Source organism: Poecilia reticulata, linkage group LG18 (assembly GCF_000633615.1).
Source record: "Poecilia reticulata strain Guanapo linkage group LG18, Guppy_female_1.0+MT, whole genome shotgun sequence".
In the NCBI taxonomy this organism is placed as follows: domain Eukaryota; kingdom Metazoa; phylum Chordata; class Actinopteri; order Cyprinodontiformes; family Poeciliidae; genus Poecilia; species Poecilia reticulata.
The window spans coordinates 6,192,105-6,203,763 of NC_024348.1; the positions used below are offsets into that span (position 1 = coordinate 6,192,105).

Here is an 11,659-nt window from a genome sequence, read left to right on the forward strand (position 1 = left end):
AAACCCATGACGACAGATAAGTTTTCCTGAAACGGTAAGTTGTTTGTCTGCCATTAGCAATGCTAGTAGCCTGTACACAAAGTTGATGGACAGCACTAAGGCCAGCCTCCTGGCTCTGATTGGTTTTGATAGGAGCAATTCTGCAGACGGCAATAGTAACACAGGAGGTGAAGGAGCTTGATCTTTTCACAGATTATCTGTCTCAAACTGAACAGATATGTAAAATAAGCATTTTATTTATTTTTTATATTGCTATTAAAGTTACATACCCCAGTTTAAGTACACAGAGCATGATGGAAGTGTTTCGGGACTGGGGCAAGGGTCCTCTATTTTTTGGAAATCAAAACATGGTCACCCTGATGCTGTCACATCTAAACCTTAGATGTAAGAACCGGTGGAACCGTGAGAGTACCAGGTTTCATGCTGACTTAACAATGATCCAAATGACAGGAGGGATTCCAGGTAACTGTTAAATCACGGCTTTGAACAGGTAACTGGAGAAATATGTTCACATACATGTATAAACATTATCTAACTGTCAAGGCAGACAGAAGCAGCCCAGGTTACTACGGACACACCCATCCTCTGTTAAAACGTGTCGAAGCAAGAAGAGCAAACCTATGGCGTGAGACACGGGGAGAAAAGAACGGAGAGGACGTGGGTGGGTTGGAAAGCGTGGGCAAAGGGAAAGGTAAAAAGGAGAGGAGGAAAAGTGTCCCACCTGAAGGGGAACCAGTCGTGCTTCACCTGTACTCATGGAGTCCTCTCACTCGGTGAGTTTACGTCCGTTTTTCTTGAGTTTTCACGTGTGATAAGAATCTGAGGTGTGCTCAGGTTGCTCGAGCGCACATGAACTCTGTTATACTACGGACTATGAATGCTGTAATACTTTTAAATAAATGTCAAAGTTCATTTTTGATTGCGCAACAATTTGGTATTTGATGCTTTATGAAGAACTTAGAAAAAAAAAGAAAAAGAAAAAGAAACAAATCGAAACAAATCCTGTCCAGCTAAATCTGTGTTGCTATGTTCTGCACGTGAGGTGTAGTTTCAGGTAAGTGTAGTTTTTTTCCTCCATAGGTGCAGCAGCTGTCATTCTGAAGGCATGTCTTTGTGTCACATTGTACACAAACACACCTTCTGAGTCATTCGGGTCGCAATCTTTGGTCGGAATTGTTTGTACAACTGATGGCGGGGAAACGACAAGGAGCAGCAAGTGTGCTTTAGGGTTGACAGGAATAGAAGCGGGACGGATAACTGCGACAGAGCCAGGTTTCACTCAACAGACTTTCTGTTGTCACTCGTCACGTGAAACTTTACTTTAACTCCGAAAAATCCTATTTGAACGTGTGCATGCTGCAGGGACTTGTGTTAAAAGTTGAAAATGAATTGCAATAAATCTCTCTCGGGCGCATTTGCATCTCTGAATGCACTTGAAATGCACTCGTCTGTCTTTAAAACCAACAACACAGTGATTTGATCCCACGGATCATCTGTGATAATGGAGATTTATCAGAAAATCAACGAAGCCGGAGATTTTGGTTAGAACTGGCAGAAAAAAAAAAACTGCTGGTGGAGCTTGAGTGATGGAAATGATAGAGAAAGTAAAAACCTGATGCAGGAACTTTTGCAGGTAGACAGAATGACTTTATCCTAAAGAAAGACTCCAATGCTGGCTAAAATCCCCCTCAAAGACCTTGAGGGGGATTTATATACATACATATATTTCTTCAGATAGTTTTGACTTGTAAATTCCAATCAGTGTTGGCCTAAGTTGGAGTTTTAGAAGATTTAGCTCAGAAAAAAAGAAGTGAGACCAAGTAGTTGCAGTAGAAATCACCAAAAAAATCCCTGGATGAGTTGTTTAAAAAAAAAGGGTTCTGGAATTCCCTAATTAGTGGTTACAACTATGTTTAATTAAAAAATAATTAAAAATATTTTAAAAATCTGCATGCTCATGTGAAGAGCGCGGTAAGATCTGATTGATTTGAAGAACTTCTGGAAATATTGTCAAGTCAGGATGTGGCATGTACCAGACCGAGTGCTGAGAATGAATCAAAGTTGGTTTTTCCCCCCGTCTTTAACATATTTACTTGTTCTAGTTGAATTTTAAAAATATAAAGCGGTTTTTTATTTTTCTAATCAGCTGCACGTTTTTTTTTTTAAATCTGAGTATGGTAGTTTTCTGCCATATATTTCTTATGCTGCAATTAAGTTTGTTTTTTTTATTATTATTATTACATTTTTTTGTTTTTAATTTACATTTTGTGCAAGTCTGCACTATTCAAGCACTTTGCTGCTGAAACACATGAACTTTCCCGCTGACCGACGGTGAAGGATTATTCTATTCTGTTCTACATATTGTTTTTTTCCTGCACTTTGTCAAAAAAGACTTCATACATTTGCATGACATCCCTAAATGAATAAGAATAAGAATGAAGACATGGTATTGTGACGATAGTATTATGACTCTGAAAATATAATCAACTCACAACTTAATTTTTGTAATTTTATTGCTTTAAATTTTCTTAGCGTGGCCATAACACTCAGTCGTAGTTTGCTGCCTGTCTCTGCCCTGAAGACTGTTCTTCAGCAAATTCCCAGTAAATCACTGCAGGTTGAGTTTTTTCAGACTGAGTTGACTTATGGCCAAATGTGACTGCTGATCTAAGTGTAACCATTAGTGCTTTGCACATGCATGTCGGATTGAGAAACAGCAGCTCCTGAGTCAACAAGTCGGCTGGAAAACTTGTCAATTGACATGAAATGTAAAATGAAATGTAAAATCTCAACAGAAGTGAAAACTAAAAGGCAGTCAGTGAGTCTGGTTACTCGAAAACAATAAACATGGAGATTATGGAACTAATTACGATGGAAAGAAGCTCTTAGGCTCTTAGGCTGCTCTAACAGGTTATTCCTGTTTTATATGAAGAAGTGTATAACTTATCTAAAGCGGTCTCATTAAATAACTGTTCATTTTAAGCCACAGGTTTTATCTGCTCATATGGCAGCTTTCTACTATTGGAGTTTCTATTTGCTTTTTATGCTTGAACATCAGATTTCAGTCACATGAGGAGAATGGATATTTGCTGAGGTATAAAGCTTCCAAAAGTATTCATACCCTTTACGCAATACAACCACAAACATAAATATATTTCATTGGAATTTAAAATGAAAGACCGATACAAGTGTGAAGTGGAGAGAAAGATATGCAAGATTCAAAATGTTATTTACAAAAAAAAAAAAAAAACACTGAAAAGTGTGGTGTGGAAAAGTATTCAAGCCCCTTTTCTCTAGTTGCCTTCAAAAGTTGCGACTGCTACAAATCCAGCTGCTCTGTGACGCCTCAGAGTTTGAGAGAATATTGGGAAGCAAATGGCATCATGGAGACCAAGGAACAAACCAGACAGGTCAGGGAGAAACATGTGTATACGTTTAAAGCAGGTTTGGGCTATAAAAAGATTTCCCGAGGTTTGAACAGAGCTCTGTTCAGACCATCGTCCAGAGACGGAAAGAGTGCAGCCTGACAGTAAACCAACCAAGACGAGGCCGTCCAGCTAAACTTCCAGGCTGAACAAGGAAATCCCTGATCAGACATGCAGCCAAGAGGGTCACGGTGACTCTGGACCAGATCCAGAGATCCAGAGCTCTTTGGAAATTCACAGCAAATCTGTGAACAGATTTCAGAACAGATTTCCTGTGAATCTGTTCACAGGAAAACTATTAGACATGCGCTGCACAAATGTGGTCTATATGGAAGAGTGGCTAGAAGAAAACCAAGATGGTCGGTGCTGATGGGAAGATGAATGGAGCCAAATACAGGGCAATCATGGAAGAATACCAATTTGAGTCTGTTTAAAACAAAACATAATCATGTGTAAGAATGGCCCAGCCAAAGTCCAGACCTAAACCTAATTGAGAATCGGTAGCAAGATCTGAAAACTGCTGTTTACAAACGCTCTTCATGCAATCTGACTGAGCCTGAGCTGCTTAGCAAAGAAGAATGAACAAAAATTTCAGTCACTGGGCGTGCAAACTAGACAAAAACTGAAAGAGTTGAAGCTGGAATTGAAGCAAAAGGTGGTTTAACAGATTACTGACTCAGGCAGGCTGAACACTTTTACACACCACTGTTTTCAGTTTCTTATTTGTAAAACGTCTTTAGAATCATGTATAACTTTCTTTCCACTTCACAGTTGTATCAGGGCCTCTCACATACAATTCCAGAGAAACATATTCACGTTTGTGGTTTTAATGTGAGAAAATATGGAAAGTTCAAAAGGTATGAATACTTTTGCAAGCCACTGTAACTAACTTTATTGTTGCAGTTTGTAAATAAGCCAATCATTTAGCTACTTTATTCTTGTCAGAATGCATGCAGCAGTGTAGTGTCCTCTACAACTTAATCTCATGAACGTAGGAAAATCAGCCTGAACAGTTCCACAGAACATGCATCATTAGAAGACCTCAAAATTATGCAGAGGTGCTCTTTTCCATTTTTGCAGGATGAGATATTGTCATATTCCACGGTGTTGCTTCATATTTTTAAGGACGTAGAAAGTTTTGCCCCATCAGGCATGCAAATAAAAAACCTTGTTGTAAATCATCACTCCAGTCCCGAAAGCAGCTGTTGCTAAGCGGTGCACTCTGCTCATGTCTGGTCTCGTCGTTCAGGAATTAAGAGTCCCGGTTAAAACCCGTCACACTTGTGCCGCTCTAATACGCGTCAGCGCAAGCAGTTCATACCTGTGAATCTCACACCCACACCAGGAAAAACATTGAGGTCCTGTTCTTCTATCAGGCAATCTTGAAAAGGTGTTTGTTTTAGAACGACACTATAGAATTAAAGAACCTTCCCACTCTTGCGGTTGCTAATTTGTGGTTCTTTTTTTATGGGAAAGGAATAAATGCAACAACCCTGAATACAAATTACTCTCCAATGCTTCCTCTTTACCAGGGAATGCAGATGCCCCCCAATAGCAGCAGCTGTATCATCAATGATAGCATTGTAAGTACGCCAGCTGCCACAGTGACGGGCACGCTCATCCTCTCTGCCGTGTTTCTGCTGGGATTTCCCGGAAACCTCTTCGTCATCTGGAGCATCCTGGCGCGGGCCCGAAAGCAATCCGTCACGACCCTTCTCATCCTCAACCTAGCCATTGCGGACGGCTCCCTGATGGCTCTCACCCCGTTCTTCATCGCCTACCTGGCTATGATGGACTGGAAAATGGGGACTGTGATGTGCAAGGTTCTGTTCTACCTCTGCTTGGCTAACATGTACGCCTCCATCCACCTGATCATGCTGATGAGCATTTACAGGTTGGTGTCGGTGGTGTGGCCCCAGCGCATCAGCGTGATCACCGGCAAGAGGACGATCATGCGAGTGCTGGCGGTCATGTGGTTGCTCGTCATGGTCGCCTCAATTCCTGCGCTTATCTATCGAGATGCGAGGCTTAATAAAGATAGGAATAAAACGGTTTGTGATTCATTCCACGACAAAGACCCAGATGTAAGTTTGGACAATCCCTTCTTTCTTGTTAGTTCTCTGGACACATATGAACTTTCTCTAATTCTTCCCTTCTTTTGCTCCCTGTATCCCAGGCGGTTCTGCAGTACATGCTGGAGATTGTGTTGGGCTTCGTGGTACCTTACGGAGTCATTTTAGTCAGTTACATTTGCATCCTGCGCCGGATTCGGCAGACCAAATTCCGCCGCCGGATCCGCAGCGAAAAGCTCATTCTGGCCATCGTGGTGACCTTCTGCGTGTTTTGGTTACCCTACCACATCATCAACATGGTGCAAGTACGTCACGTTTCTTCTGAGTTCATTTTTGAGTCAGCAGATTGTTAGTCATCATGTCGTTTTTGTATTCCCCTCAGGTTGCATCGGCTTTGCTTCCAGAATGTTCACCAAAAAGAGAGTTGTAAGTGATTCCCCGTCCGCAAACGCACTCAGCTTAGAATAAAAAGGAAAAAAACAACTCAAACAAGCACTGAGCTATCTTCCTCCAACGTTAAATTAACACTTTTTGGTACCAATGAATGGTCTGAGGACAGAGACAGAAACTGACTGGCTTAAAGAGCGGCTCTCACTAACTGAAACTCCAGTCCTTTGGTTCAGGGTATTGAGCCATTAAAAATATTCAGATTGTTTGACAAAATTACGGAGAGCAACAAGTGCCGTATAGAAGCCTGGTTGTCAGTTTTATAATAATTTGTTCTTTCCCAACTCTCACTCGTCTGTTTATGTCTTGTCTGACAAGGTTGGAGAGAATATGGAAGAAATTCCGTGCCGTTACCTCCACCATCGCCTTCATCAGCAGCTGTGCCAACCCGGTGCTCTACTTCTTCGCAGGAAAGTCTTACATCAGACGGGAGGGTCTGGCGTTCATGGCTCGCTTGTTTGAGGGCACGGGCTTGGACTCCACCAGGAAGAGCCGAATGAACAGCCAGAACAGCCGGGACAAGGACAAAGACGCGGAAGTCGTGCTGCAAGACAAAGACGTAGACTCGTCCACAAACTCAAACTCTATCATCAAATCAACAAAAATGGCAAAATAGAAGTGAACATCCTCTCCGGTCTGTAAATCTTTCTTCCGTCCAATCGTAAAAAAAAATAAAAAAAGGTTTTACAAAGACTTAAGACTCTACACCACCAAGTAAGACTCATCGGATCGCCGAAGAGGTACTCTTGGATACATTTGCAGACAAAAGCCTGTTAAAATGGTGATGCTACATGTATTTAGTTTTTTTATTCATATGTTTATTGATATTTTTGCATATGGAACAAAGGTGTTTACAAATTCCAGGGTGTTAGAATGCTGGCATAAACAAACTGTTTACACCATTGACTTTAAGATGCATGTTTTCAAGAACAAAGAACACCTCCAATAGTAAAACAGTGAAATAAAACTAACAGTAAAAACACACAACAAAAAAGGAAAGCTGGGTACGTGGGGTTACATTTCTACATTGAAGCAACAAACTCAATAAATGGTTGCCATTTAGGGTAGAATTTGTTCAAGTTTCCAGTTTTTGTATATCTAATTTTCTCAACTTTCAAAAAGGACATGACCTCATTTATCCAGATTGTGCTGGATGGAGCTCTAGTTGATTTCCAGTTACAGAGAAGGTGGCGCCTAGCGATCACAGAGGTAAAAGCTATCACTTCCAACTCTCTTACGGAGTACTGACTATATTGCTCTGGGAGACCAAAGATACAAGTATGAGCTGAAATATCAATAGTTCTCGAAAGTACAACACACATGGTGTGAAAGTAAATTTGCCAGAAATTTGTGAGGCCCAGCATGTGAAAAACATATGTGCAAGATTCCAGGGTGAGCTTCCACAGTGGTTGCAAATATCTACCACATTTGGGTAGATCTGTGCCAACCTAGTTTTTGAATAATGACATCTGAATACTACTTTGAACTGTATCAAGTTCAGGCTGGCACATATAGAAGTTTTGTGAATGGCTGTCAGGGCAGCCTCCCACCAATGATCATCAAAAACCAGCCCCAGTTCACGCTCCCAAGCTCCCTTAGTGTTCGTAGTTAAAAATACTTCATATGATTGAATCGAGTTATAAATCTTTCAAATGACAGACCTTTGCAGGGGGTTGAGTTGTATAAGTTCACCCCATGGCTGCTCAGGTGGCCGGTGAGGGAAGTTGGAAAATAAGGATTTTGCACAGGCCCTTATCTGGAAGTATCTAAACAAATGGGAGGGTGGGAGATTGAATTCAGAAGCCAAATCACTAAAAGAGCAAAACAACCCTTCCCTATATAAATCCTTGAAACATTTTAGTCCCTTATCCTTCCATAAGGAGAAGGTCAGGTCAGTAAGAGCAGGTGCGAACACTGGGTTTTTTAAAAGTGGGGTCAAGACTATGGGGTCTGTAAATTTAAACTGTTTCCTAAACTGAAACCATATTCTCAAGGTATCTACAACTATAAGGTTATTGGTTTGGCCAGAAGGATTCACAGAGGTTGGACTTGTAAGCAAAGCCAAAAGTGAGGCTGAGGGACATGAATGTGCTTCTAGTTGACATCAGGGTATATCAACTGGATTAGACCAGAAAGCAATTTTAGTTATGTTAGCTGCCCAGTAATAAAACTCAAAATTGGGTAGGCAGAGACCACCATAAAACTTACAATTCTGAAGTATTTTTTGTCTTACTCTGGGTGTTTTGCCATTCCACAAAAAATGACAGATAGTTGAATCTAGTAATTTAAAAAAACTTCTTGGTAAAAATACAGGTAGACATACATATAAAAAAAGAAATTTTGGCAGGATGTTCATTTTAACAGTACTTATTCTCCAAATCAATGAGAGTGGGAGAGACCCCCATTTTTGAAAGTCTTTTTAAATGTCCACCAAGAGTGGGAGAAAATTTTCAGAGTACAGAGACTTAAAAGATCTGGTTATGCTGACCCCAAGATACTGAAAACCTAAAGGGCACAGCTTAAAAGGAACATCAGATTGGGAGAGCTGCAGGGCTAAATGGTTAACAGGATAACATTTACTCTTGGCGACATTAACTTTATACCCTGAGAACTGGCCGAATCTGTGAAAGAACTATGCTACATGTATATAGAAATAATTGAAAACAGGCTTTACACCCATATGGAAGATCAGACAAAATGAGGATCACAGCCAGGGATGCTTAGACTTCTCAGAGGTCTAGTTCAAGTCCTCTAACTTTGTACATTCTGAATAGTAGCTAAGTTTCCACATGCTTTTAAATGCATTACCTGCTATTAATTTGCTTGCTGATGTCTTTCCCCTGGGACACCGTCTTTTATTATCTTTGCACAATAGCATTTTTAAGGCATCATTGAACTACATGTGAATTTTTACAGCACAACAAATAATTCCACCTTTGTGTAAAACAAAAACTATTGTGTGCTTTATAATATCGAAACATTGAAAGAGAGTACTGGTTTCACTTTAGCGTCCTTCTCGTGTTTGCACTATATTGCTGTTCCTATCATGATTGTGCATTTCCCTCTCCAGGACTAAAATGTTTAGTTTCACAATACCTGCCACTAGATGTCACAGTTTTCCACCTGCTGAACCTTTATTTCATTTTATTTTATTTTTTTACATCTAATTGTTTTCTGGCAATTTGAGAGAGAGAAAAAAAGAGCAATCAGTCTTGTATGGCAAAAACTAAAACACAAGACTAAATTGTCTCCTCACCTACTATGTTCAAGAATGCTGTTATTTTTTTCTTCACATACCACATCCAAAGTAGAGTTTTATAGAAGTGAAATGTGGTTTTTACTTTCAAAAACTTGTCAGAAGATGTGATTTTGAATTTATGTCTGTATGGAACAGGGGTATACAATACATCTCGTAAATGGACAAAGCAACATTTTTACTATTATGCATCCTCATAATTTTTTTTTCAATGACTTCTGTACTATTCTACAGAATATACTACTCACAACTAGATATGTTGAATTTTGTGCAGTTTTTTTCCCCCCGTCATCATCAAAACTAAACGGCACACATTAAACACAAAACACAGAATGTATGAGTTGTCTGTAATAATGAGCAATGTATATCTCAAAATCCTCGAAATTTGAATGTCAGGAATCAATTTTCAACATCACTGGCAAATTTTTGAAATATAGAGATATTTTGGGAGCAGATATATTGACGCCAAATAGATAAAAGATTAAATAACCATTCAGACTTTAACTTTTTGTGTTGGTCATATGGCTTCTGTTCTCCAAAAATGCTTCGACATTAGACAATGAAAAATAAGACCACAGAAGTGGTCTGTCATGGCTATTGTGACGTTAGCAGCACTTCCTGTGAATCCATGTATTGGCCATCCGGTGAAACTTTGTGATTTCTACCATGGATGCTCAGTCTATTTTGTGCTTTGCCGTAACTTCATAACTCATGGTGACAGTTCCTCATTCCTTCTAACAAACTGCTAAATCTTTTGGACGTCCACCAATTGCTTCCATTCAATAATCTGTTGTTTTATAACATCGTCACTTGCGTATAGAATGTCAGTCAACATAAACTACATTTCTGAACGAAGAGTCGTTCTCTATAAAACTAGCAATCCTTTTATTTTTCTAGGCATTGCAAACAAACATGTGGCATTAATGAACATCTGTGAATTTAATTGATTTCTTTATCTTTTTTTTCTAGAAAATGTCTTTCAAATTCTCACAGCTTTCACTGTTTTTTAGCTATGCACTACAGCTTTAGCCAAAGTGTGTTTGTTGTACATAGGATTGTACTTTGCTTTTGCACAATTTTGTGAAAAAATTAAAATAGAAAAAAAATGCAATAAAAATGTGAAGCATATATATATTTAGTCCCTGGTATTCATTTAAATGGAAACGATCTGCAGCTGTGCTAGTGGTGTATGGTTTTGTCTTGAATATTTACAGGCAGCACCACACAAGATCTGATTCTACTGCGTTGAATACACCAACAGAGTTACATGTCATCGTGAAACCGTGATAAAGTAATTCTTGCTTACAGACAATGGCGTCATGACTTCTCATTTTGACGATGCTCTCATTGACATGAATGTACTTGCCTTTTAGGAATGATTAGCAAGTGTCGTGGTGTTTTCAGGTCATCAGCTACAGTGAAGAAATGAACAGTGGAAATGCTCATAGAGATGTGAGAAACGCACCAAAGTCACTGAAAAACTGTACCGAGTCATGGATTTCCATCTAGAGAAATATTTCCCTGAAACTGATCTCGAGAACATGTTTTTTTTATTATTATTATTTGTGTTGCAATACACCGATATCCTTCATGTTCCAAAGTATTTTTGCAATGTAGTTGAGCCACAGCCATAAATCTCCTTTGGCAATCTTTTTTATTTCCTTATTTCCTTGTGAGCTATCTAGCTAGATATCAATATAGCTGGATGTCCAGATAGCTGATATCGAGCTGTCTTGAAATCTAACAAGATAGCTAGCTAGCAAATATCAAGATAGATATTATATTAGGCTCTGTGAGAAGTGGAAGCAGAGCACAGTTGAACATTTTTGGCATTATTCATGTGTAAACCATCACTTGTGTTCACAAAAACCTTGAAGCGGTGCTCTTCGCTGGGACCCGTCTCCATATATGGCAGCCTACGGCTGTGGAATGTGAGGATGTCGCACATTTCTCAGTAGGTCAGTCCAAACACGAAACTTCTTAACATAGATGTGTTAATGAGTAATGATGATGGTTTGACAATGGTAATTTTTTTCTGGTGATATTTTAAAAACATTTAGACTGCTGTCAGTTTTGAATTAAATAATTATCTGGTCATATGGGAGGGTAGAGTGAATGACAACCCTATGACTTTAACCACTTAGCTCTCTGTTAACAAAACAAATATTAGTAATTTTATTTGATTAGATTTTATTCTTTTTTTTTCCTATTGTGAATCAGTGCTGGTTTCAAATATTTAAACATTCTGTGTTGCATTATGTTTATTTTATTTCTTTTCTGATTTTGGGGTAGCTAAAAAGACATAGAGTAAAGAAATCAAGAGGAACACATACATACATAGCAAATGGTCTGTGGCAGGAAGTTTACTGTCAAGGCCCTGGCCACTCTTGGTTCAAACCAGGTTTTGCCGTCGCTAAACTTCTTGGCCCAGTTTCACCTCACTTACTGTAACCCCCCCC

At 39.3% G+C, this 11,659-nt stretch overlaps 1 protein-coding gene across 1 annotated transcript; it reads left to right on the forward strand.

The window, feature by feature from the left end:
• The first annotated feature begins 612 nt into the window (after positions 1-612).
• Positions 613-10,328, forward strand: LOC103480275 (leukotriene B4 receptor 1-like). Its single transcript, XM_008435167.1, has 5 exons — positions 613-773; positions 4,958-5,509; positions 5,602-5,802; positions 5,880-5,923; positions 6,263-10,328. Exons 1-5 carry the CDS (start codon positions 756-758, stop codon positions 6,558-6,560), a joined length of 1,113 nt encoding a protein of 370 aa, XP_008433389.1. The 5' UTR covers positions 613-755; the 3' UTR covers positions 6,561-10,328.
• Positions 10,329-11,659: the final 1,331 nt, after the last annotated feature.

Bases quoted from the DNA above. Each gene is read 5' to 3' on its own strand.
- LOC103480275 (XM_008435167.1), top strand. The intron at 5,803-5,879 runs GTACGTCACGTT...TATTCCCCTCAG, and splicing joins ACATCATCAACATGGTGCAA to GTTGCATCGGCTTTGCTTCC. The intron at 5,924-6,262 runs GTAAGTGATTCC...TTGTCTGACAAG, and splicing joins TGTTCACCAAAAAGAGAGTT to GTTGGAGAGAATATGGAAGA.